Below are 27,436 nucleotides of genomic sequence, written 5' to 3'. Positions count from 1 at the left end.
GGTGTACGGGATGATGCACCAATCAACCGAATCACCCAGCCAGGCCCCACCAGAGTTTTGACCTCTAATGTTTCCCTTGGCTCCCCCGAGCGGTGGTTGCCAAGATCAAAGCGGCAAGGTTGTGGGGACTTCTGACAGCCGTGAAAGCGCTCTTCTCAGGAGCTACTGTTGGGGTGAGCAAACGGCAGGCGGGGGTGGGGTGGGGTGCCTGGTTACAGAAACAAGGTGTTCTAAATGCAGAGAGAAAGGTTTCGTTTCAAAGAATCGTCCAAGTGAATGGCCCATTCCTCTTCCTAAAGCCTGCGGCAGCTGCAAGTACTTGGAGTGGCAGCACCAGTCCTGCCCCTCCTCACACGGGAGTACATACCCGTGTGCACACACGTGCTCACACACTCACACTCACTCACACTCTCACACATGCACTCTCACGCACACACTCACACACACAGCAGCAGCCCTGAGCACAGCAGGCTTCAGAGCAGCCTCAGGTGCTGCCCCTGTGGCGCAAGTTGAGCCTCACTCAGAGGAGGGGGAGCCGAGCCCAGGGCACGCTCTGCCCTCAGAGCTCTACACGGCTGGCAGGCTCAGAGGCCCCAGGGCTGGGAGAACCGGGCAGCCCCTAGCCCTCTGTTGTGAACCTGAGAACCCTTCACTCACTCAGCAAACGTTTCTTGGGCATCTCTGCCAAGCACAGGCAAAGCGCTGGGAACAGGGCCCGAAGCCACGGCACGTGTATTCCATGTGCTCATGGAGATTACAGTTGGTCAGGGACCACCCCAGGGTGAGAGAAGGCTCCCTGAGTTCTGCAGGGTGAGGGGGAGTCAGCGGGCAACGAGGCAGGAAGGCTGTGCCAACAGGGGAGCAGCCTTCTTGCAGGAAAGGGGCAGCAGGGCCCCGCTGGGAAACAGCGAGTGAAAAGGCCTAGGGGTGACAGGGGAGGCTGAGGCGACCCTGCCCCAGCCTTGCAGAGCTTGAGGGCAGTTTGGACTCTCCCAGGAGCACCAGGCGGCCAGTGAGCACGAGGCAGCAGTGACCTGCGCAGACTCAGGGGTCCTTTTAGGTCTTTCTGGTTGCAGTATGGAGATCGAAGGGGCCAGGGAGGAGTGGGGTGGGCAGGCAGGAGGCCCTCACAGGACCCCAGGCAGAAGATGGGGGGAACAGACTCTGGAGCCCACCTCATCTCAAGCAGAGGCTAGATAGGCCAATTCAATGGCTTCCCAGGGTAGCAGGGATGAGGCGATCACAGGAGAGAAAAGGTGGTAGTAGGAGGAGGGAAAGTAAGTAGGGCAGAAGAGGACAATGAGGGAAGGAGGAAATGGGGGGGCCAGGAAGAGAGGACGGGCCGGGGCAGGAGGGAAAAAGGAGTGAAGGCCAGAGGTGGTAAGTGGAGACAAAGGCAATGGATGAGAACAGGACGTAACAGGTGGACAGGAGGGGGAGATGGGCGGGCACAGGAGAAGACAGAAGGACAGGGCGTGATGGGTAAAAAAGGGAGGTGATGAGAAGGGGCAGGAGGGGAGAGGAGGTTGTGTGAGCCAGATGTTAATGTGTGGTGGTGACAGGAAGTAGTGGGGGTGGGCAGGAGGAAGGGGCAGAGGGAGGCAGGTGATGGGCAGTTGAGAACCCCAGCGAGCCTGCACCCACCTGCGCAGCTGAACTCGCTCTTCTGGACCTCGGCCACGTTGAGGCCACGCAGGCTGGTGGGGCCCGAGCACTGGGTGAAGAGCCCGATGGTTGGCCGCTGCCTCAGCCACTGTGAGAGCCAGGCCAGGTGGCAGTCGCAGAACAGGTGGTTGGAGTGCAGGCGGCTGCAGGGGGACAGGGCCGCTCACCACCCACCTGAGCCCCAAGACCCCAGCCAAAGAGTAGGATCCCTCTGCTTAGGAGGGGCCCAGCCCTGTGCTGCACTCAACCCAAGTGCAGTCTATGCGCAGTCAGCCTGCAAACCCGCAGCTCCAACTCGGGGACTGTCCGCAGCCGCAGGGAGCTCCCCAGCGGCTGCCCATTCCCTCCCAGCATGCTCAGTGCACCCCCCTCGGCCGGATAGTGCCCAGCTCGTGCAGACTCACCTCCCTGAACTCACACAGACCCACTGCCCCAAATCACATAACTTACTTCCAAACACAAAAAGAAATCATTTGTTTTCCAAGGAAAAATCAAATATAAATGACATTCAACATCCTTTCATTTTAGGTCAACTCCCCTGACCCCAGCTCCTATCAGCCCACCCTGGCTGGCTACTGGGGGTACAGAGAAGGAGCCCCCTCTCCTGCCCCACCTGTGGAGGCCTCCAGCCCCTTTCCCCACCGCCCTGGCACCAGCCACGCTCGGAGCTGTCCCCCCACCACCCGGGGCGGACTCACAAGGTGCGTAGCTTGGGCATGTGGTTGAAGCTGGACACGGGGATGGTGGTGATGTTGTTGTTGTTCAGCGTCCTGACGGGAAACCAGAGCCGGTCAGCCTCTGTCCAGCAGGAGCTTACGTGGAGGGAGAGCAGGCCTTCCCTCTGACAAACAGGCAGACTCCCCCACTGTGTTCCGTGGTCCACCTTCGAACTGGACCAGCACTGGGCTGGACCCGGGGGCTACGCCAACAGGCATGAGATTCAGAGCCACCCTCAGGGGAAGCCCTGAGCTGAGGCAGTGAGTAGGAGGCAGCTGCCCCATAGACTCTGCATCTGGCAGGACATGGGTGAGGAGCACGGAGACTAGGCCGCATGCAGGCTTAGGCTGGCTTAAAGAAGGGGTGGGGTTTAGACAGCCCTGTGTCAGAAACTCCTGGAAGACACCACCATCACTCTGGGGGTCATCATAAGCAGGATGAACCTGGGCCCCACCGCTGTGGGCACGAAGCCTTCACGAGCATGAGTCTAGGAGGGCCTGTAACCTGCCTCCAGGGCTCCTGCCTCCTGTGCTGCTCCAGGGTCCCGACCCCAGCTGCCTGGGCCCCAGCACCTGTGTCACCCAGGCTCTCCAAGCCTCTGCTTCCCTTCCCCGGGTTTTACTTACAGCACCTCCAGCCCCCGAAGAGCCCGAAAGGCCCCTTCCTCGATGCAGCTGATCTGGTTCTTGTCCAGCTGTCTGTGGAGCAAAGGAAGGGTGCAGAGAAGGGGGCACACCGCTGAGAGCAGGAACATTCAGACGTTTTAATCAAGCACTCCTTTCCTGTTTTTTAAAAGAGTCCTGACCCTCCCCATTTGTTCAGTGCAAATGTGCCAATCCAAGTAGTGAATGATAAGGGTTTAAATTATTCCTTACTTTTAGTTAGAACAATAAATGTTAATAAAAGCTGTATTATATTCCTCCACATAACCTTGCATATCTCCTGGGGAGCAGGCACCCTGCCCTATTTTGGAGACCACCTAGAGGGTGCTGGCAGCTGAAAAATGAGTCTGTCACAAAAGCAAGGGCAGCCAGAGCTGGCGGGCAGATTGCAGCCTGAGCGCCAAGTGAGACAGACTAGCTGCGGCTACCTGGAGCGCTGCTCTCGGAATACACTGCCCCTTGGCTCTGGGCTCCTGGGGAAAGAATGCCGTGATCAGTTATCAGTGCCTGCTACAGGCCTGGGGGCGGGGTCAGGGCAGACAAGCAGGCCCGCTTTGCCGCCCCTGCAGCAGCCAGACTTGGGGAGATGGCAAGCCTAGACCAGAATAAATTTGAATAAGAATAAGCCATTCCATTTAAATTGCATTTGACAAAGCGCCATGCCACATCTCATTTAAACCTCAGGGCCAGCCTGTGAAGCAAGTGTGATATCCTCATTTCACAGAACAATATATTGAGGCTCAGTGAAGTTAACTGACTTGCGGCAGCTTATACAATAAGTGTCTGAAAGATTCAAGCCCCACTCTCCCAATCCGCTGAAGGGCGAGGGCGCGAGACTTTCCATCCAAATGGACAAAAACAACACCTTAGGAGCTCACACTTCAAGACATTCCCTTCAACCCGGTCCTCAAAGGCTGCCTGTTTCCTTTGACTCCAGATTGTTCCAGAAAACCATGCTGGCACCAGCCACCTCAGAGCCCAGCAGCTCCTTGTCTGCCTGGAACCCAGGGCCCGGCAACACCCACAAGGACACCACCAGGGGTGTACCTGCAGCCCCCCGCCCCGCAGCCCCAGGCCCCTCCTTATCCCAGGCTTGTACTCACAAGTTTTTGAGGTCCGTAGCTCCACGAAAAGCCTTCCTGGGGATAGCCTGGATGGCGTTCTCACTCAGGTCCCTGTGAGGATTGAGCCAAAGGGAGAAATATGCTGGTCAGCAGAGATTTCTCCAGAAGGCCCTGATGAGCCAGGGAGATCAGGAGTCCGGACAGAGGGACCAGTCACAGCTGCATCCCAGGACCTGTGCCGGTGCCTGGCACACAAAGACCCCGTGTTAGTATTCACTGAATCATGAATGAATGAATGAATGAGCTGGAGCTTGGTGCCCAGCCCAGCCATTCCTGTTCTCTGGGCAGGAGGGTCACAACTGGAGGGAGAAGTTTGGGGGAGGGGTACCCAGCTCTGCCAGGCCCCACCCCTGCTCCCCAGACCCACAGAGGTCAGCTCAGCCCCAGGGACACAAAGGGGACACAAAAGCAGGGAAGGCTGTCCTGGGCAGTGGGAACAGACCTCCCACAGGCACCCTGGGACCCGTGGGGAGTGTCTGGAAGAAAGCACCTTTGGTCCCCAGGCTACCCAGCCAGTAGGTGGCCACTCAGGTCCGAACCTCCAGGCTGGGCCTGACCGGACCCCTCCCTCTCAGAACTGCCAGGGATCTCTTCACTACAGACGTTTCCAGATGTCCCTTTCCCTCCCACAGCAGTGGGGCCAGTGGCCATGGGTCCTGAGCATGTCCCCCAGAGCCACACTGCCCAGCACTTGACGTGTGAGTGCACCTGACCCTCACAGGTGCACGTGGTAAGCACTACCACCACCCCATTTCACAAGGAGGAAAGGGAGGCTCAGAGAAGTTAAGCAGCTTCTTCAACAGGACACAGCTGGCGGGTGGTGGCTTCGGAATCTGAACCCAGGCCGTCAGGGTGCAGAGCAGCCCTGGGAGTGGGAATGTTACCTCACCCACACTACAGAGAAGGGGACTTAAGTATGTCACCCAAGGTTGACTGGGATGGGGACCCAGGCAATCTGCCAGAGAGCCTTCACCAGACACCTCCGACAGCCAGGGCTGACGGTCCCGGCACGGGACCCATGTCAGGCAGCCCGCAGGCCCCGGCCCCTTCTCCTGGGCCAGGCCCTCAGGGCTTGGCCATCTTCTTCCCGTCACCCATTCACCCCGTGGGCCTCAGGCTTCACCTGAGAACACGGCCCCCAGGGCCCCCAGCATTGTCCCCTGAGCTGTGGGGGCTTCCATCACTCTGTGTAGGTTTTTCTGCTGAGACAAGGAAACAGAAGCACCACAGCAGAGTGCAAGGGCCCTGAGCTCCGAAAGGCCCGTTCGAGTCCCAGCTCCCCACCTCCTGGCTGTGCGTCTACACGCTGGCCCAGTTTCTGTGTTACGAAGTATTTGGTACCATGGCCCAACAGCCCACACTGGCTCTGTTGCTCCCTTGGTCCGTGGGCCTGCTCTTGCCTCTTCTTCAGTGGGATGCTGGGCAGGGTCATCTGACAGGTTACCAATTACTTCATTGGGAGCAAGGGCTGAGCAGGCCACTGAGATAAAGGAGATGGCCCGCACCCAGGGGCTCATGGCCACAGTAACGAGGGGCCAAGTGGGAACCCCATGCAGAGCCAAACTGGCCTTGATGGAGCACCCACACACCCGTGGCGGCTGGGCTCACGGAAGCGCAGGCAACCACAGGAGAACAGAACACCCTAGAACACTCACAGCCCGTGGAGGGCACACAGGAAACCAGCGAACAAAATCTCCATTCCTTCATTCAGCGAGCGTGTGCTGGGGGCCAGCTACTCGCAGCGGCACTGCAAAGACTGACACTGCAGCTTCCAGTAGTCCTGGGGCAGGCGGTATTTCCGCAGACACGCGCGAGCCTGGAGAGGAACTCTGAAGCAGATCCTGAAGAGCAGTCAGAGCTTACCAGGCAGAAAGGGGGAATGAGGGATGCACCTTCTGAGTAGTGGGAACAGCATTTGCAAAACCCTAGAGGCAGAAAGGAGCAAGGCAGCTGGGCTGGGCGCTATCATACAGTTCAGTGTGCCTGGCAGGGGTCTATGGGAATTTTGTGGTGGTTTTAAAATGTGTCCAAGAATTTCTTGACATTCCTCCCTTGAAAAGATGAAGCTTAGTTTTCCCCTTCATTGTGGGTAGGTTTGATAAACTCGCTTCTGAAGAATAGAGTATGAAGGAAGTGATGGGTAATTTCCAAGATTAGGTCATAAAAGATCCTTGTAGCTTCCTCCTGACTCTCGCAGATCACTCTCCCTGGGAGAAGCCAGCCAGGATGTCTCCAGGACACAAGCAGCTCTCTGAGAGGCCCACGTGGAGCAGACCCGAGGCCTCCTGCCAGCAGCCAGTACGGCTTGCCAGCAGTGTGAGTGAGGCATCATGGGAGTAGCATCTCCAGATGATGCAGCCTAGTCCCAATGTTTGTGTCCCCAACCAAATTCAGATGCTGAAATCCTAATGCCCATTGCAATGGCATTAGGAAGTGGGGCCCTGGGAGGGGCTTAGGCCACGAAGGCCAGGCCCTCGTGAGTGGGGTCAGTACCCTGATAAAAGAGTTCTCAGAGAGCGTCTCTGCCTTCTCCACCTGGGAGAGCACAGCCAGGAAAATCTCATGAGAGACCCCAGGCCAGAACCACCAGGCCACCTGTGGGAACTGTGCGGCAGTGAGTGTTTATTGTCCTTGTAGGCCACTATGTTTTGCGGTACGTGGCTACACAACGGTCAAAGACTAAAACAGGTGCGCTTTGTGGGAACGATCCAATAGACGAGAGGCTTGGAAGCTGTGCAGAGTGCGTGGCCCTGACATGAGGGCATGAAGCCCCCCAGGAGTTTTTGAGGAGGGCAGGGCAACGATGACACTTGGCACGAATGAGCTGAAATATGTTAGGGACTTGGCTCCATCACTTCCCTCTTTGGGCCTGTTTTCTCATTTGTCAAATGCAGGGGCTGGACCAGATGATGTCCACTCCCCTCACCAAGGTGTGCGCACCACATGCCGAATACTCCGACACATGGCAAGGGAGGCGCTTGGCTGCTAGGGCATTTGAGATCCCAGGGAGGGGCTGAGGGACCGGGCAGCCCGTTGCTGACAGTATGGCTTCTGAGGAGCTGGATGAGAGATGACAGACACTCCTGCTCTTACTCACAGGGAATCAGGGAACAGAGCATGTATGGCGAGGGCAAGACAAGGGCAGGGAGGACAGCCTCCAAGAGACGTCTACAGAATCAGAAAGATGGAGGCTGCCCAGGGGGCGAGGACCTCCAGTGGGACCCTCGACTTGGCCCCAGCAAGCCGTCAGCCCTTGGGCCAAGCCTAGGGGACAGATGGGCCATAACTCACATCCATTATTCTGTTTAATCCTCACAATAGCCCTGCAAGGAAGGTTTTTCTACTTGTATCGATTATTTTATTGACTTAGGCCAAGCTTGTTCCAGAAAGGCTTCGAGGTACTTTACAGGGATTTATAAAACCCTAGGAGAGCAGGAGTGAAACGTGGGGCAGAGACCAGAAGAAAATCAATGGCAGATACCAAGAATGCAGCCCCAGGGGACCCACACACCGGCCAGGTCCCGCAGGGCATGGGAAAAGGGGGTGCTGGCCAGCTGACAGCCCCCGATATATGAATAAACGTAAAAGGACCAGATTCTCTAGAGTGTGGCTATTTGGGCACTATGCCGAGACAAGAATTTCCCGGCGTCTTTGTAAAAAATGACAGTGTGGTCTAATCAATACCATTAGATCCTTCTAATAAATGGGTTTCAAGTGTCTGCCTCTTATAACAGCATCGCATCAAAGTGTGGTTCGGGGAAAGCTATTCTATAAGAACTCACACCAGGATACCCATGGGGGGAGGGGCAGGAGCAGTCTTTGCAAAGGCAGGAGACACAGTAGAGTCTTGAATGATTCGGGAGCCGTTGGATTTGCCTGGAGAGGAAGGTGCTGGGGAGAGGTGTTGGCAGAGAAGAAAGAAGCCTTGCAGGCCAGAGAAAGTGACAGGTTGGACCAGAGAGGGGTGTATCTGACGTTCTTTAGACATTGCTCTGGGGCACCAAAGTTTACAGAGGGAAGACGCCATCCCTGGGCATACAGGAGGAACAGCACCAAGATCCAGTCCAAGAGGTGAGCGTCCAGGGGAGGAGTGGAGCGGAGCTGACCTGGGGACCTTAGGCCCAGCCCCGGGTCGGGCCACAGCACTGGGCAGCTCACATTGTTTAAATGAGTAAAGGAAACTGAATCGGAGACCCTGGAAGAGGCCAGCCTCTCGACCGGAGGAAACCAGGTGAACCTTGGAAGTCTGAGAAACATGCAGCAAGCTGGCCGCAGAGGGGGTGGCAGAAAGGGCTTGATTCTGCGATGAGAAGGTTCTAGGTTTAATTCCGGCTTCTACCATTTGCCAGCCGTGGGCCCCAGGAAGTTAGGCACCTGAGAGCTATAGTTTCCCTATTTGTAAAATCGGGATAGAAATACCTCCAGGCTTTGGAGAAGATTCAGTTCATGTATTTAAGCTTCTGTCCTTTTACTTCCACTTGGCAAAATTTCAGAAATGCTGGCTTTTGCCCTCCCTAAACAGTCTGCCCAATGCTTTCCTAGGGTTCTGACTATTGTTTCCATCATTTCCTCTAGGGGGCGCCAGAAGCCTTCCCTCGACTTGGATGTCCTCTCCCCTTATTGCAACACAGAACAAAGCTATCCTGTTTTTATTTTTTTGCTCCAGTTGACTTCCTACCTAGGCAACCATTGTTTTGTGTTTACAAAACCACTTGAAATAAAGTTTTTCATCTCTATTTTCACCCAGTTGGCATGAAAACCCGAAAGACACCATCTATACCTTTCCCCATCACATCTTCCCAAGCCTCCTCTCTCGATGACCTTGTCACAGGTCCTGAAGTGAGGGTGTGGCCGGGGTGTGCTGGGGCGAAAGGAGACACACAGAGGGGGCCATCCTGGAGGAGGAAGGGTTCTAGAGCTGGAAGGACAGCTGCTCGGGGCCTGTCCTGGCCAGGGTAAGCGAAGGGCCAGAGCCATGGGGCAGACAGAGGCTTAGAAGGAGGTCCCAGGCAGGACAGCAAAAAACAGATTCCCAGAGCAAGGACGCAGCAGCCAGACAAGGGACAGGGCTGGAGAGAGAAACACAGGTCTAGAGACAGATCCTAGGGTGAGGACGAGGTCCTGCATTTCTGACACATTCCCAGGGGATGCTGACGTGGCTGGCCCAGGAAGCACACACTGAGAGTGGTATGGGTCTGGGGGGAGGAGAAAGTCCACAGCTGAGAGTCACAATAAAAGCGTGGGTTCAATAAGCCCTGACTGGCCCACTTAAATTATGTGGTCTTAGGTGAATCAACTTCTTTGACCTCAGTTTTCTCATCTACAAAAGGGGTGAGAAGTAGCACCTACTTTGCAGGATCTGATGTGAGAGGCACTGTGTGTCTTGCCCCTGCCTGCTCCTCCACTTATGCTGATGCCCCTTCAGTTCCTCAAGTCTTTCTGCCACAGGACCTTTGCACTTACTGTTCCCCTGCCTGGAATATTCATCCACTCTTCACCCAGGACATTTCTATTCATCCTTCATACCTCAGTCTACGCACATCCCCCTGACTGGCCCCTTGGCTCCAAGCTTCCAGGACCCCATGCTCTTCCTCCTCAGCACTAATCCAGAGTTGTAATGCAATACTGGTGTACTGAAATTAATGAAACTCTGATTTTTGGTTAATTAACATCCATTGCCCCCTTCCAACCATAATCACCCAAGGTCAGACAGTCTCTTGCTTCCCATTGTCTCCCTGGACCTGGCATATTGCAGGGGTCAGTCATTTTTAGCTGAATTGAACTAAAGTGGCTCCAATCCCTCTGCCTTTTCCTAGGAGTCTGGGAGTCTGGACAGGCAGGCAGTGTGGCTGAGAGGAGGAGGCGGGGCTTGGAGAGGAGGGCTCTGGGAGGGAAGGGAAACGCTGGAGAAGTGCTTGTTGCTGCCCATGTTGTTACAATCTGCCCTGCCCACCCCTTCACGTGTCCTCACGGAACATTAATAACCGAACACTCTCAGTAGTTCTGAGGTGGCACCAGCAGCATCAGCAGGGAGGCGTGGGCAGCCCCTGAGGAAGGTGAGTGACTTTTCTGGGAAGAAAGGGAGCAGGAGTCCACTCTGGGGGGCTTGGGGTAAAGGGCCTGCAGGCAAAGATCCCAGCCTGAACCCTGCCACCCAAGATCAGGGGTCTTGAGAGGCAAGCCACTGCCAATAGCAGTCCCCCAGGTCTAGGAACACTCGGGAGACCCTGGCCAGGGCACTTCCCCTGAAGAGAAGGGGGCAGCCAGGCCCATACCCTGACTTGGACACCATCCCAGGCACCCCACTCCTGCCGCCCCTCTCCCCGAACACTGCCGATCTTTCCAGCCTCTGCCAGGGCCGAGGGAGGCAGAGGCTGGAGAGCTGAGGTCGGGACCCCATGTTCTCACTGCTAATCCCCCTTCACGCTCTAACCAGATTGGGATCTGCTGGCAGGCGAGCCTCTAAGGGGATCAGCGGGGGCTCAGCCGGGGCCGCTGGGTACCAGCCAAGGCCAGACTCGGCCCTGGGTTCCTGCCACCTACTTGGCCGCCCCACTGCAGACAGAGCTCAGGGCCTGTTCTGTGCGCCTCACAAGCCACACAGTAATCTGGCCTGTCCCCTCATCCTTCTGGTTACCCTGAGCCCACCCTATATGGTGCCTGGCCAGGAGGAAACCACTGCACCTGCCTGTTCCAGGCCACCTCACCTGGGACTTCCTTGTCATGAGACTGTTGGATTAAGGACCCCACCCGGAGCAGACAAAGCTGCCCATGTTCCCCTCCCCAGGGTCTCATGCAAGTTTCCAGCCCCTGGAGCCTTGGTCTCTCCCTCTGTAAAGTGGGAATAATCATGGGGAATAATCGTGCAGTGTAACTGAGGCTGTGTGTGGTACTCTCGGCAAGGCTGACAGAATCAGCTGCCATTGCTTTTATCTTGTCTTTATGAGGCTGTAGGTGGCAGAGGAAGGGGAGTGTTGAAAACCCGGCATGAGACTCAGGAGGGTGCAGCTCAAGGCTGGCTCTGACACCAGCCACTTTGTGATGTTGGACCAGCCAGCAGTTAGCTCCCTGCACCTCCACCTCCCCTTTCAACAAAACTGACGTCCCTCCCATGAGGTCGGAGGGGTAAGTTACACACAGTGGGCATCACCCTGGGCACCTAGCACAGGCCGCCTGATGTTGCTGCTAGTGACCACGGCCTGGATCCCAGGGCAGGTGACTCAGCACCCACGTCCCTGGCCCCTGTGCCAGCAGCAGTTGAGTCGCCTGGGGCTTTGCCAGAAATATGGACTTCCTGGCCCTACCACTGAATCTGACTTCGCATTTTAGCATGTTCGGGTTGAGAAGCGCTGCATCGAACAGAGGGAAGTTCACACATGTGTTCTTGCCCCCAGCTAGGGCTAAAGCCAACTGGGTTGTAACCGCTGTTCCCACCCAGAATTTCAAAGCAGCACTTGAAGTGTGGTCCCCATTTATAGTGAGGCCCCAACTGCTACTCTTGGTCGGGGCACATCAGGGAGAGACTTGGACACAGACAACCCTGGGGGTAGAAAGGGGGAGGAGCAGCTTCTTACCTGCCTCCAGTGGCGTGCCACTGCCCACCTGCATGGGGGGGGGGTGCTGGAGGGGAACAGAGGTAGCACTCACAGGAGGGGGTGATCACCACGTTAGCACCATTGCACCCCACCCCCCCGAGTTCCTGCTGGGATTGGGGGCAGCAGGACACCACCTTCTCCTGCGCTGGTGAGAATCAGGCTGTGCTAATCAGCTCTTTTGAGATCAGAGGTCACAGTTCCAGGCCTGGGGCTGTAGGAAGCATGTTCAGGGAAGAGGTTGGAGGCACCCCCTAGGCGGGATGCCAGGGTGCACACCCTCTGAGGTGCTGTTGGTGTCTGATGGGATTCTCCCTCCCTTCTCTCTGCCTGTCCTTCAAGCCTCCCCTCCAACCCTCCCTCTCCCACCAGGAGAGAAGGTAGTTCTACAATTACCCCTCCCTGCACTGCTCTCCTCAGCCCACTCCGAAGTGCAGGTGCCCCAGGTCCACCTGTCTGGGAAGATTGCAGGTGCGTGCACCTGTCTCTAGACCTTAGGATGGGTTCTTCGATGATGAGGACCTGAACTGGGCAGCCTCGATGCAGGGACTGGGGCATTGTCCAGTCTCTCAGGCGCTCCCAGGAGCTACAAATTGACACCTTGTAGAGGCTGATTCTTGGTGTGAGTCTCTTGCGAAGGAGTGTGTTTCATCACCTCCAGAAGTCAAGTTTGGGTAGGGGGAAGAGGGCAGTGCAGAAGAGACCGGGGACACACTGATGGGGTGGAGGGGGCCTGGTCCCACCAGCCACAGGCCTAGTTTCCTGTGGTCTTGGGAGCCGCCCCCGCTCTTGTCACAGCAAAGAAACAACTGACAGGAAGCTGCCTTTGCTTCCTCCTGGGGCCTGGCTGTTCCCTTAGGGGCCAGTTCCCCTCGCTAATCCCCGTGTGCCCCTCTCCTCCGCTTCCCAGACAGCCAGAGTCAGGCCACCTGGGGTAAACAGCAGGCAGTCAGATAGCCAGCATCCTCACGCAGGCCTTAGTGAGGGCAAGGCCCTGGCCAGGCAGTAGACAGTCTGGGAAAAGAGCCAGGTGACCTGGGTTCAAAAGCAAGCTCAACCCACTGGCTGCCTCTTTGAGCTTTAATTTTCCCATTTGTAATGTAAGCTCATAAAAGGAGTGAATAAATGAAGGTGTGTGAGACGGTCCAGAAGACTGTCTGGCACACAGGAGGTGACCATCAGTGGTCGGGCTGGCCAGGCTCCAAACTGCCTGTACTCATCGCCAGGTGGTCCAGCTCTGTCCCACCCCCACCCCCCCCACCGCCTCTCCCCGTCCTAGGTTGTTATAAGATCCACAGAATTAAAGCTCGCACATGTTCTGTGAGGTCTTGAGATTTTTTAAAACGTTGAACATCCAACATTTTTCCTGGGAACTCCTGATGTCCAAACTCCTGCAGGCAGTTTGGAAGCCAACACTGTGGAAGGCGGGATTTGAACTCTGCAGGCGAAAACGGCTGGTCGGAGCACCCGTGTGTGCCAGGAGCTGTGGGCTGGAGAGAGGCCCTCCCTCCCCTGCCCACACCGTGGCCTGAAGCCACACACCCTCCCATGGCCAACCCTCCCTCCAGCCCTGCAGAGTTAATGTTGCGGAAACCTCATTAGGAAGAGACGTCACGCAGCCCTGGATCGCAGCGCCGTAAAGCCACCATGGGTAACATCTTCTCACTGGGCTGTTTCACAGGCAGCTACTGAGCCTCACTGCGATCACTTCCCATGATAGAGATATCAGATGAGATGTGCGCAACCTCCCCCCCACCCCGCCACCAAAGCAACCACAGGGCCCTGCCGAGGAAAAGCTGCCCAGGGGCAGAGTGGGCACCTCGGGGTGCCCAGGAAACAAACACAGCAGGCGCTGGTCTCAGCCACCATGGCAGGAGCACAGTAATAACAATGGGGTGGACGAAGAAGGCGGTGGGGTGGAGCGTGATGCAGGCCCCTCTTAATTTGAGTGCCAGGCAAGGCCTTTGCTGTATTTGATCACACGCACTGACCCCCAGAAAGCCCTGGGTGCTCTGCTGGGTTCTGAGCAGGGGGGCACCGGGGGAGACAGGGCTCTCGTCCCAGACACCTGAGAGCTACTTCAGAGGTTCCCAGCCCAGGACATAGTGCTGGGGCAAGGGATGGGGTGCAGCTGGAGCAAGAACCAAGATACAGAGGAAAGAACATGAGCTTTGGAGCCAGAAAAGCCTGGGTTTGACTCCGTGCTCCACCTGTTACTGCCTGTGTGACCTTGGGCAAGTTACTGAACCCCTCTGAGTGTGCTTGCTCATGTGTAAAGGAGGGCTAATCACAGCTGCTTCCAGCTGAGTGATGGCGAGGATTGCATACCACCTGTACCACTCATATAAAGCACAAAAACAGGTGAAACGAATCTGTGTTAGTAGAATCAGGGTCATGGTTGCCCTCACTTCTGGGTGCTTGTAATGCTTTACTTCTTGATCTGGGGCTGGTTACACGGGCGTGTTCTCTTTGTGAAAATTCAGCGAGTTCTACATATGAAATACATAACACATACAGAAAAGTGCCACTTCTTATACTACAATGAAACGGTTTTAAAATAACAAGTGAAGCACTGATTTCAGTGTGGTAGGCATGCAACAAGCACGGGTCCCTCCCTCCCCGGTCCCCCACCCGAGGAGGAGACAAATGCCAGGAGAACGGGGTTCACAACCCTAAGCAGTGAGGAAATGGCCAGGCTGAGGGGAGACTGCACAGAGGACAGTGTGGCGAAAGCAGTGCCCACCCCAAAGCGGTGAGGACGAGGGTGGGGGACCAACCAACAGATGCGGAGGCCGGAAGTAGATACTGTGAGCCCCAAGCACTTGGCTGTGCAGGTGAACACACTGCCTCCTCCAGGCAGGACAGCATCTGTTTCTAACACAGCGTGTTTGGGTTCCACATTTCCCTGAAGAGCAGGACACTGCCCTGACCCAGGGCGAGGCCAGGGCTGAGCGCCTGGGCTGAGGCGCTGGTGCTGGAAGGGTGAGGATGCAGGGGTGAGGAAACGGGCCAATGGGACACCCTCCAGAGCAGGTCTGAATTCCTTCTCTGCCTTGTTTTGGGAAGGAATTAGGCAGTTTTAAGGATACGTTATAAAAGAGAATAAGGTAACAGGAACCCGAGGAAGAGTAAAAAATAAATAAAGACAAAAGTGGGTAGAAACCTCAAACAAGAGAGGGGCCCACCCTGTGAAAGCCTTTGCATCTGCCACAAATGGGCCCCGGGCTCCCTCCTGCCGCTGGAGACGGACGAGTTACAATTTAGCAAGCCCGTGGATGAGAACAGGCTTGGGAGGGGCGGGCCTTGTCCTGGTTCTAAAACCAAGCACAGCGGCTTCCCACAGGTCCCACGAGGAGGCCATGGGATGGGGAAGCCAGACCCTCAGCAGCTTCCCCAAAGGAGGCCCAAGGGCCCTTTGCAAGTCACTTCCCCAGAAGCCAAGTCACAGACCAGCCAGTTCTACAAAGGGTTAATTTGCTAAATTTCTTTATTTTCTTTACCAATTTGGTTTTAGCCAGATCATTTCCCATTTGTCTCCACAACAGCCTGTGAGGTTTGGCTGGGCTGTCACAGCCCCAGCTCCCTGTAGTCACAGGACAAGACTGGGATGGTTTCACAGTAGTTCAAACACCAGGAGCGGGGGCAGAGACCAATGGAACAGGCCTTAAAATGCTGTAATAAAGACAAAATGCAAAGTAGTCGACTCACACCAAATAGTTAAAGGAAGTACGTCAATTTGATGAATTGGTCATTTGACAAAGTGGCCATTCACTGAATTGACTTTTGGCAAAATGGCTTTTAGCAAAATGCCATTTGGTAAATTGGTCTGCGTCTGATAAGGCGAAACGCGGCGATGTGTCTCACAGGGCGATTACTTACACCAGCACGGCCGGTAGCGGAGCGCAGGAGAAGCCGGTCTGCACACCGGGCCACCCCACTCCACCGAGTACCCTGCTCTTCACTGGGCTGCCTCCAAACGAGGTGGATTTTGGAATATTTTGAGTGACACATGAGCGACACAACACGCAGGCCATCATTCATCCATATCCTTTTTCTGTTAAACCCATCTAGACCATCAGGGAAGACCCTTTGGCTTCTCCCTGACAATGACCAGGAGAGAAATGGACAGAATTCAATGTGGTTTGGGAAGAGAGAGAACCAAGGAGGAGGCAACAGGGCTGGGAGAGTAGAATCCAGGCTGTGCTTGGGGGTGGGAGCCCACCAAGGGTCGCCAGTCTGGGCTTCTACAGGGAAAAGTCAGGGGCCCTGGCCAACGCGCTGGGCAGCTAATGCCAGCACAGACCTCTGAGTGAAGTCCATGGCGGGAGTGGTCCTCCAAGGAGGCCAACAGAGTATCACAGCACCCTGGGGCGCCCCCAATCCTCTCTTTCTCGAGCTCCAAGAGGGAAATGGGGCCCATTTCTTTTACCAGGGACCAGGCCCACTTTCTCCCCAGCTCCTGCAGAGCAGGCCAGAGTTTGGTCTCCAGAGTTTCTCAGAAGAAAAGTGGAGTTTAAGGGATTAGAACGGCAAAAGGCCAGCTCTGGCACACCAGAAGTCCCTCTGGTCCCCCCACGTATGCACCCAGGGATGCCAAAAGGGCATAAGACCCCTAACTTCCTCCCAGGCGAGGAGATAGACAGAGCTCAGCTGTGTCACCAGGCAAGGAAGGGTTCTAGCTGGCTGAGTGTGATCCGCAGGTGGCCACTACAAGGGAAGGCCAGCAGAGGAGCTTTTGTCTGAGGAGCTGTCCGTGGTGCTGAACCCCTCAGGGGCTCTTCCATGGTCAGGGCTGAAGGCACACCTTGGATCCTAGCCACCTTCAATGTTACCCATCTGGCCCCCACACCAGACCTTGTCTATTCAGCTTTTCTTTCCTTCACTAGCTCACAGGCAATCCGGCTCACAGCACACACACAAAGGGTTAGGGAAGCAGCATGCGGAGCCTCCCGGTGCCCACCTCAGACTCTTTAGGAGAGGCCTGTGATGAACACAGTCCATGTTGCTAGGCTACTTCTACAGAGGGGCAAAACTTGACCCCACTTCTCCAAAAGCCAGACTTCCCACTGCTGGACACAGGCCCGGGCACCGAGCGGTGCTGAGAGGCTGCCGGGCTTTGCCCCAGATGACTGTCCCCAGACCCTCATTCAAAAGCCACTCCCTTCCATCCTTAGGGCCTCACTGATCTCTACTGACTCATATAACACACAGCTCTTATTGTCGATGATGACGACGACGACGATGACAGCTATATGGAGATTTATTAGCTCTGTGCTAGGTATTTTATGTTTTACGTACATTAACTCACTAACCCTTAAAACAACCTTCTGATATAAACATTCCCATCACTCTGGTGTCGATGCTGCATCGAGGGCAGTGGTTGGGCATGTGTGGGTGGCAGAGAGTATATAGGACTCTCTGCGCTTTGCACTCAATTTTGCTGTGAACTTAAAATCGCTATGAACATGAGGTCAGTTTTTAAAACATATTCTCACCACGCCTATTTTCCAGATAATGTAATTGAGACATGGCAACTTTCCCAGGCTGTCTGACTGTGGAGCCCACAGCTAAGCCACCATGCTGCCTGGGCTCAGCACATCAGAATCATCAAAGTGATGGGCGGGTGGGGACATCTGGAAGCACACACGTGTCACCAGTGACATTTGATAGGTGAACTCGGAGGGAGGAGGCGAAGGCCTGAAAAGCAGAGTATGATAATGAACATTCATAATGTTGACATTGAGTCATCCAGAGGAAGATTATGTTCAGAACCCTTTGTTTCAGAACTGAGACAATTGTGTAACAAATTTTAGACATAGTCTCATCGAAAATAGCATGAGGTTTGCATGTTTTCCCTGAGCAGCCCTGCCGCAGGGGGAGAGGGATGCCAGCCCCAGCCTGGGATGAGCACTGTCTGGGGACTTCTCCTCACACCTGGACTCCCACAAGTACCTCAGACACTGTCCCCCCACCCAAGCCCCCATAGGTTTGAAAGACAAAGAAGTGAGTTTTGGAATCCTATGGTGAGGAGCTTCACACATAAGTCAGTATGAACAGGTAGCATCCCTGGACCTCTGGGAATGAAGGGGTCCTGGTGGGGGAAGCCTGAGGGGAGAATCCAAGGCCATCAACCACTGGCCTCTCACGGAGACTTGGGCACACCCCCTAGGCCACTGCCCAGCACAATGAGCAATCACCAAGATTCTGGCCCTCAGCCTCCACCTTGGTGTGGAAATGAGTCCAACTCTGCAAAACCTGGAGCACAGAGGCTACCCAGACCTCCTGCTGCTGGGCAGCTGTGACCAGCTTCTGAGAGAGACAGGCAGAGGGTGGGGACTCTGGCCACTGGTGTGAAAACCCGAAACTGAAGTTCAGGCACAGAGACTTTCACCTGAGTATCAGAGCTGGCCCAGCTCCTGATTCCCTAGGAGGGATGGAGACACCCTTCGGCTTCTAGGGGGCCAGCTCCAGCAGGCCTGCCCTTCCCCAGTGAGTGACTGGTGCTGCTGGCCCTCTGCTGCCCCCTCACCCCCTCCACACCCCTGACCAGAGGTCCCCACCAGGCTGCAGAGTCTAGAGGACGATATACTTGTTGCAATATCTGGGCATCTTCATTCACCCCTAGCATTGTCTGCAGACTGAAGGAGTTAGTCAGGACTCCGGGCCCCACCTCTCTGAGACTCGTTTTCCTTGTCTGTAAGTGGGTACTGTGAGGCCATGCTCTCGGTGCCATGAGGACCAGATAGGTGGCTTGGCAGCTGAAGGTCCTGCAAATGGGAGCTGTCCCTGCTGCTCTCCTCCCAGGCCAGAGGAGACGCTGCTGTGATAAATGAGACATAGTCCATTGAAAGCGCTGCTGGAGGTCTTCTTCAAAAACCTGGGGTGTTTGCTCAGTCACCTCATAAATGCAGCCAGGCCTTTTCCTTCTCAGCACTTCCCACAGTTTCAGTTGAGCCATTATTCGTGGAATTATTTCATTATTGTTTATTGTCTCAACGAAATCGTGCATTCCATGATACAGACCACGTCTGTGTACTGCACACCCAGCAAAGAGGTGAGACTCATTAAATATTTGATTATTTGGCTACTCAAAAGGTCAAGCTAGAATTTGGGAGGCGGGGGTCTGTGACATGGAAACAATAGGTCCACACTGGGATTGGTGGGACAGAGGTCTGGGACGCCCCCTTGTCTGCCTGTGACCCCTTAACACACAGCTATTCCTCCAAGGGGCTTGTTCTCCAGCAAAGGGCAAAGGCTCTGAACTGGCCCAGACGGCCTGTGTGATAGCACCACGCCGAAAGACACAGCCCCTGGGCTGAAAGTCCTCTCCACACTCCTCTCTTGCCATGTCCCTGGTCTGCCTCACTGTTCCATCCTCCCACCACCTACCCGCTTCTTCATGGACCCCCATCCCTTCCACTGTCTCCATCACCGCACTCACACTGTCTGGGAGTCCCTCACCTCCTTACAGCACAATGACAGCACAGCTGTTGAAAAGAACACAGCTGCCCTCTGCCTGCCTCCTGCAGAAAGACACACTAACATGAGGAAACAGGCAGCCTATCACTTGGGCCACATCCACACTGCTCAGCCAGCACCCCTAAAAGCACCCCTCTCCTCACCCCCACCCCACCCCCGCTTGAGCTTGCAGGTCACAGCTTTCAGTTCCTGGCCGAGCGTCCTGTGCTGTAACATCCAGATCGGATCCTGCATGGGGAGCCGGAGCCTCGGGTGCAGCCCTGTGCTCTGGCTCAGGCTCCCTGGAGCTCTGCACTGGGAGGGCTGCGTGCCGGGCAACCGGGCCGGATTTTCCCATTTCTCATCTTTCACTGGTTGAGAACAAAGCCAGGCTGGCAAACAAGCGGTGTGAACCACAGCCTTGCTACTCGCAGTGTGACCAGAACATGTGCAGTAACGGCACTGACAGAAATGCAGAATCTCAGGCCCCGCCCTGACCTGTGGGATCAGAGTCTGCATTTAATAAGGTGATTTGTATGCACATTCAATTTGTGGAGCACCGGACAGAGCAGTAGTTCTCAAACTGGGGCACCCATTGTAACCACCTAAGGAGCTTTAAAAAATACTGATGCTTGGGCCCCACATCCGAGATTCTGATTCATTGGTTAAGGCTGGAGCTGCCAGGCATTAGGATTTTTCCACATTCCCCAAGGGATTCCAACGTGCAGCCAGGATGGAGAATCCTTGTTCTACACATGTCACCGTCAACCCTGTCATCTCTGCCCCTCAGACCCCTCTCCTCGTCCTACCCCCACCCAGTACCCACCCCCTCACAGGGCTGCTTCCTTCTGCAACCCTTCCTCTCAGTTTTTCTAGTGTCCTGGATAACTGATGCTGATCAGGTGTTAAGGAAAGTGGAGCCAGAAGAATAGTTCATACTAGATGGTGAATGACAGACAGCCCTGATTCCCATTTTAAAAGGAGGAGGATTCCCGATGCAGCCTTCATCACTGGTGACATCTGACCCATCTGAGGAACATAAACAAAACACTTTGGGCAGAGAGGGCCTTTCTAGTGGCCCCGAAAGGAGCCTTTTCTATACAGCCAAACTTACTCCACAGGACAAGAGCTATTTATAGCAGGGGTGAGAATTTGCTGCTAAATTCAGATGCTTAGGCAAAGACAACGGTACTGACGTTGGGCTGTCCCAGGCCAGGTTTGGTAGGAAGGAGGAAGGAGGAAAGGGGAGAGTGAGAGGCGGCCTTGGAGGCCAGGTAGAAAGATCAGAGGGTGGCGATCTCCATGAAAGGAGCAAAGTGCCACATCTGCCACACCTTCGTGATGACTCTGGTGTCAATGTCCCTGCACAAATACACACGCCTCACCTTCACAGGCTGCCATGGGGAGGGTCTCGAGACCAAGGGGAGGTAAAAGTAGGACCCAGCTTCTCTATCAGAGGAGCAGTGGCACCTGGAATGGAAGTCAGAATCCAAGCCACATGCTTTGAGTCCACAAGGGTGCCCTTGGGCAGCACCCTGGAGGAAGACACTGCAGGAAAGCGATGGGCCGCGGCCCCGTGGGAGCAGCAGCCGACTCTTAGGCTCAGGGTACATGGCAAAACCCCCTGGTGGAAAGGCAGGGAACCAGAGACAGAAATGGAGATGAGAGACCACGGAAGAGGAACAGACAAGAGAAAGAAAGAGGGAGTGGGGGGGACTGGAAGAGATTAACCAAAGGACATATATACTATACATATAACATATACATATAACATAATAAACACATAACATATACACATACACATAAGTGTGGCCCACAGACACTCACAACAATGCGGTGAAGACCAGGTGGGGAGGAGGCCGGGCTGGGCGGAGGGGGGCAAAGGCAGGGAAATGGGGGACATCTGGAATAGTGTTAACAGTAAAAAAGAAAGAATGAAGAAGAAGCTAAAAGAGGAAAAAGACAAAGAGAGGCAGACAAAAGGAGACTGAGAAAGACAAAGAGAGGCCAAGACCCCCATGACTGGGGAGGAGGCTCTGAGGCAGGAGGCCAGGAGTCCTTGGCTTCCCACAGCAGTGAGTCTGAGTGACGCTAACAGCCAGCAAAGGTGCAAATGAAAAGAACGCAGTGTGTGAGCCTGCGGGGCCCTCTGCTCTGGGCGCTGTGCTCTGCCAACCCCTCCGCTGCTGGGTGGGCCTGGTGGCCAGGGCATAATTGGCCATTGGCTGGAGGTGTCAGGTTCTGATGATGAGTGTGAAGTCTTCAGGTGATGTGCCTGCAGGGACACGTCCTGTGTGACTAATCACCAGGCAGAGGTGGAAAGGGAGTTCCAGCCACTGCAGCCTCCTCCTGGACGGATCAAACCTCCGTGTGTGTTTGGGTGTGTGGGAGGGACAGGGCGTCCCATCCTCACTCATGGCTGGGGAGGCAAGGCTTTTTCAGTGAGGAGAAACTGTTCACTAGCTGTCAGCTTGGGGACAAGGCCAGTAGGGACAGGCTGTCGTCACGAGGGCTGGAGGTCGCTGGGGAGTAGTGGTGCACTAGGTGCACGGTTTATGCTCTCTCTTGCACACCACAGATCCAACAAATACTTTAAATGCGACTTAAGAGCAGAGACTCCGGAGCCAGACTGTCTGGGTTTGACTCCTGGCTCTGCCCCTTACTAGCTGGGTGACTCTGGCGCCGCCATACTTTTACGTGAGAGAGAAACTCCTGTATCTCATTTAAGGCACCTTTTTATTCTCAGTTTTCTGTAATACAGAGCCGACTGCGGCCCTCCCAACTTTGAGAAGACCAGCAACACAGGCAGTGTCCAGCACTGTACCTGCAGAAAGGTCATCTTCCAAGGCCACGGAAGACCTGCGCGCTCCGACAGCGGGCCTGACCACAGCAGATGAGCGACGTCCTGACACGGGGGGGCTGTGCCTCCTTCACACTCCAGCCTCCCTCTTAGGCAAGGGGACAAAGGACAGTGGGGGAGGGGGACACAGATAAAAAGTGATGTTCAAATGAGAGTGAACGCCAGAAAAGCGGGTGACCGCAACAATGAGGGTTTTCAGACGGTGACAAAAGGCACCTGAGAGGGGACTGACTGTTCCAGTGCTGAGACTGTCATTCCCATTGCAGAAGGGCAGCTGAGTCTCAGCACCCCGGAGGGTGCTGTTCATTCCATCGGAGAAAAAGGCCAGGAGGGAGGCCCCCGGTGCGTGTGAGCTGCAGGGACAACTGTAGGCAGCAAGTTCCAGGGCTAGAGCCTCCGGGGCCACTGCTGGGCCCTAGGGGGCCCTGTGGGAATTAGTATTCGGTGCCCCTTCTTCAGGACACTTTCACTTACTTGGAAATTGTAGAAGGAAATATATCAATTCATATCTATGATGTGAATGGTGCCCCTTCAAAACGACACCTCTGGGCAGCGCACAGCCTGCGCCACCGCACACGGTGACTTTGCGTATCTATCCGCTCCCGCCACAGCGGCATTGACGGCATGGCTCCAAAACGGGCGAGGCTGTGCTCCTGAGGATGTCCGAGCCTTACTGAGTGATAACTGCACGAGGCCCCGTGGGCCGTCCTTATGAAGACATGTGCGACAGCATGCATGGATCTTGAGAATATCATGCTAAGTGATAAGTCAGACAGAAAAAGTCAAGAACCGTATGATTTCACCCACATGTGGGATAGAACTGAAATGAACAAACAAAAAAACTCAAAGACACAGACAGCGGTAGGGTGGTTACCAGAGGGGAGGGGTGGGGGAGTGGTGAGGGGGTCAAATCCATGGTGATGGAAGATCTGACTGTGGGGGGTGGGCACACGGTGCAATATACAGATCATGTATCACAGAACTGTGCACTTGAAACCTGCACAATTTTAAAGATTTTATTATTTATTTTTAGAGAGGAAGGGAGGGAGAAGGAGAGAGACACACACATCCATGAGAGAGAGAAGCATCGAACAGTTGCTTCTTGTCCACACCCTGACCAGGGACCAAACCTGCATCCCAGGCATGTACCCTGACCAGAATCGAACCAGTGACCTTTTGCTCTGCAGGACGATGCCCAACCAACTGAGCCACACGAGTCAGGGCAAAACCTATATAATTTTATTAACTAATACCTCTACAATAAATTTAATAAAATTTATATTAATAAATAAATGGATCTATAGCTACAAAAAAATAAAGCAGGAGAGATTTTACGCTAAAAAAAGATGCAAGGTCAAGTTCGAGCCGGTGTCGTGAGTGCAGGCCGTTCACAAGGCAAATGCAGAGGTGTGGAGCAGGTGGCGGCTACAACAAGACCAGAAGTCACTGGATCTCTGGTCCACAGTGCGAGAAGCACCCAGCACAGTGCCGCGGGAGAAATCAGGGTCTAATAAAAATCTGTGGTCTACCTCAATGTGCAACAAAATGAATGGGAGCATGAATATCTTTGACTTTTATTATAATAAATTAAAACTACTTTAGTCATTTTATTGGCTTACTTTTTCTCTGTTGGAAGAATGGAAGAACTTTTATAACTTATGCAATTATTTTAAATATAAAACAAATGCAAATGAGTATATCTCAATAAACACACTGTTCCAACCTTAGTTGCTTGCTGTGCCCCTCCCCAACAACAAACACTAAAAAATTGCATCTCTGCTTTCCAGCCAGGGTCCAGATGTTGTCCTCACCACATCTTAATGCTGCTCTTGCAAACCAACACTGCTTCCATTGGAAAATCCCGCTGTGGGGCTCCCCAGGCCCCCCTCCCCCGGCAGCCCCTTGCAGCATCTCATGCCTTCACATGCCAACTCTGGGACGAGAGAGGAGAAATGAGCATGTACCCGATGAGACGAGAGGTGCGAATGAACCAGGTACCACAGAGATTCTTAATGAGAAGAACTGGAGCTCAGCTACCAGTGCCAATCGGTTCCTGAGACTACTCCCTGGGGCAAAGGCAAGCCCCGCACTGCGTCAGGAAGAGAAGTACCAGCCACTCTTACTGAACCTGCATCTGTGCTGGGCACTATATGGACATGAAGCTGACAGGGAAGAAAGCTCTGGACCCTGATTCAGAGGCCTCTGTTTCCTGCACTAGCTGTGTGACCTTGGGTGAGTCCCCCTGCAAAATGAGGGCCATGCTCTCATCTCTAAAGCTGGGCTTCTCAATCAGTGACGTGCAGGCAGGCCCTCCGGGGGTCCTGTTCACATGCAGATTCGGACTCGGGGTGTGGGGTGGGCCTGAGAGTCTGCATTCTGACAAGCCTAGTGGTTGCCTCATTCCCAGCCGCCAAGCACAGAAAGAATCCCTCATCCTGAGAGGGGCTGGCAGCTGGCCCCTCTCCTGGCGCCCGTTAGAATTTCAGTCCAGCAGACAAAACAGCCAGCTGCCGACAGAGCCCAGGGACCCAGCCAGCTGCCTTCTACTTTTCCCTTTCCAAACAAAATTTGAGATGTCACTTCTAAAAATCACAGAACAGCTGAGGAAACAAGCATTTCCTCCCTGCCCATCTCTGCTTCCCACCCCCACTCACCACTTGCCAGAAACTAGCCTTGACATCTTCCCATCATCTTCCCTGGGCCCCCCCACTGCCATCCCTCCTCTGACAAAGTCCCCCAAATCCACCTGCCCTCCCTGCCACTCTCTGAGCTCCCCTCTGGCAGAGCTGGCTTGCCAGGCTTATTTTAACAGCTCTGATTGAAGCTGGGATCCCGCTGACATTTACACTCCCTCATCATTATCAGCTCGAAGCTTCCAGCAGCCAAGCTCAAAGGGCTTCGTAGAGCAGGAGGGACCAGGAGTGAAATGTCAGCGGCTCCGCACTCCTGACTCTTGCAGAGCTGCCCCGCCACCTGCCCACAGCACAGCTCAACCAGATGATGGGGGATGCAGAGACACACCCTGCCCACCCCACCATGAGCAGCCAATGGTTTCTTGTTCCAGTGACCACGTTTTCTCTCTCAAGAATCAGGACACGTGGTGTGATTTAGAAATGCACAAATGTGAAAAGACTCATAGAGGCAGAAAAATTAAATCCCATTTAGTCGTGTAGTTAATGAGCGCCCCCAACAAGCCAAGCCCCTCCCAGGCGGCTTTATCCTCATTTAGACAAATGTAAGTCACCCACCCATCACTCTGATGATAGCTTTCTGCTCCTCTTTTGAGTTCTGGAAGATCCAAAGTCCAGTTTTCTCATCTCTAAAAGAGGGACAGTCATTTCCAGCCTCCAAGGGTACCTGGGAGGATGAAATGAGGAGAGGCAGCACCTGGCGCTCAGCATGAGGCAGGTGCCTGCAGGCAGGCTATGCACCTGCACCACCCCCCAACACACACACGTGGGCCTTTCTCCCTGGAACCCGCTCATCCCACACCCCAGACTTCAGGTGCTACAACCACATCTCATCGTTCCAGCTACTGAACTACTAAGCCTCAGAAAGAAGAGAAGTGGGAGCAAGGAGCATCTTCACACATCCTTGTCCCTGAAGAAATTCATGGTCATGTTTCATGTCTGCTCAGCAGGGTCAGAGTTCATGGGACCGCGTCTGACTCATTTTGAAACTCTAGTCATAGAAGGTCTCGAAAACCACTAAATAATTGACTCCTGGGTCACAGAGGCAATAACTTTTAGAGAGAAAGCATTTCTGAGTCAGGGCACTCAGATGTCAGTTCATTAAGACGGTGAGGGTGGAGTTTAGGGGTGAGACACAGGATTATGGCGATGCTTCTACGAGCAGCCGAGACTCACTGTGAAAAGCACAGAAAGAATACCCATAATTTAGATTTCTTATTTGTTTATCAAAGATATCTTGCCTTGCCTATATAGATACCAATACAAAAAGTAAACAATCTCAAACTTTTTTATACTGGAGATCTTCAACACAGTAATAAGCCCCATCCATCTCGTGGGGACCTCTCTAGGACGTCTTCCCTGTTGTACCCCACTCTGCTCCTTCACGATTGCCTTGCAGTCTCACAGCGGTTGGCTCTAAGGTCTGGTCTGCAACCCACAGCACCTCACACAAAGCATTAAATCCGGAAGAACTTCCCCAGACGTACAGCATCCATGGGCAGACATCGGCCCTGTCCTTCTCTGCCATTCCCTGTGTTTGGCTTGTTCGGACACTGCCTTCCACTTCCCCCCACACAGCTGTGATCACCGGCCTAACGATTTCATTAATATCATCATTCCGATGCCACCATCCAAGGGAATCAGGAAGCCCAGTCTCAGTTTGCAAAAGCCTGATACACGGCCAGCTATCAAGTGTCTGGCAAACCAACAGCCTTGAACTACCACAGTGAGAACAACCACTTGCCCGAGTGCCCTCCACGTAAAACCGTGGCCGCACTGTGTTGGGGGTGCAGCCGGAACGCAGACACAGAGCTGCCTTCACGGAGCTCACCGCCGAGCATCGAGGAACAGTCACAGTGAGCGTCCCGACAGCTGACCGCCACACTTTTTGTCTTCACAAAAGCCTACGGTTGGGTGCCACCACTATCCGCTCTTCAGAGCCGGGGAAAGAGGCTTCGGGAGGTGGTGACTTGGACAAAAGCCACAGGGCAAGGAGGCAGAGGCTGGGTTTTCAAATCTGACGGTCCAACTCTAGAACCGAAGTTGTAACAATGATGCCGTGTCTACCACCTCGGACACTGAGAGAGACAGGACCCTGAGAGAGAGACAGGATCCACAGACATGGCTACATAAACTAACTGACGATGGAGGGCAAGTCAGAGAGGAGGAACCCCTGGGCAGAAGTGGCCTGAGAGAGCATCGGGAGGTGAGGTGAGGGCTCGCAGGGGAAGAGCCACGCCCACAGTGCTGAGTGTGTGCTAGTGGCAGAGCTCAAAAGCCTGGCTGCCCACCCCCCATTGGTGTGTGGGCAGAAGCAAGCCTGGAAGGGCCTAGAGCCAAGGGGCTCTGGGAAGCCAGAGTGAGGAAGGTGGACTAGAGCCAATAGCAACGAGGACCCCTGAAGATTTTTGAAAACAAGAGCCACCAGATCAAATGATGCCTTATAGGAAGCTGACGCCTGGTCCCCCAAAGGATGGCCGGAAAGGGGAAAGGGCAGGGGAGGGGAGGTGGGACACTAGGGAAGGCACAGTAGTCCTTAAAGCGCAGTGGCGGGGGCCCACTCCGAGGACCTGAAACCTCCCAGATGTGGGAAAGGTCTAGGGAGGATCAGCGGGGCTGTGAGTGTCAGCTCTGGGGCTCGCCCCGCTGAGTGGCCCTGCGAGAACAC

The 27,436-nt window shown here is 54.5% G+C and overlaps 1 protein-coding gene across 2 annotated transcripts in view; it reads right to left on the bottom strand.

Annotated features, from left to right (window-relative positions):
- Window positions 1-27,436, bottom strand: part of SLIT1 (slit guidance ligand 1) — a 146,277-nt gene that overhangs the window by 45,276 nt on the left and 73,565 nt on the right. For both annotated transcript variants that reach the window (XM_024563184.3, XM_045197491.2), the window contains exons 5-8: window positions 4,148-4,219; window positions 3,009-3,080; window positions 2,364-2,435; window positions 1,645-1,808 (exon numbers count right to left, since the gene is read on the bottom strand). In XM_024563184.3, the coding sequence (XP_024418952.2) occupies window positions 1,645-1,808; window positions 2,364-2,435; window positions 3,009-3,080; window positions 4,148-4,219 (380 nt within the window). The remainder of the gene's footprint in view (window positions 1-1,644; window positions 1,809-2,363; window positions 2,436-3,008; window positions 3,081-4,147; window positions 4,220-27,436) is intronic.

The sequence above is a fragment of the Desmodus rotundus genome, chromosome 4, assembly GCF_022682495.2.
Source record: "Desmodus rotundus isolate HL8 chromosome 4, HLdesRot8A.1, whole genome shotgun sequence".
Classification (NCBI taxonomy): domain Eukaryota; kingdom Metazoa; phylum Chordata; class Mammalia; order Chiroptera; family Phyllostomidae; genus Desmodus; species Desmodus rotundus.
The sequence above is the reverse complement of the archived record's forward strand: the minus strand, read 5'-3'. Positions and strand labels throughout refer to the sequence as shown.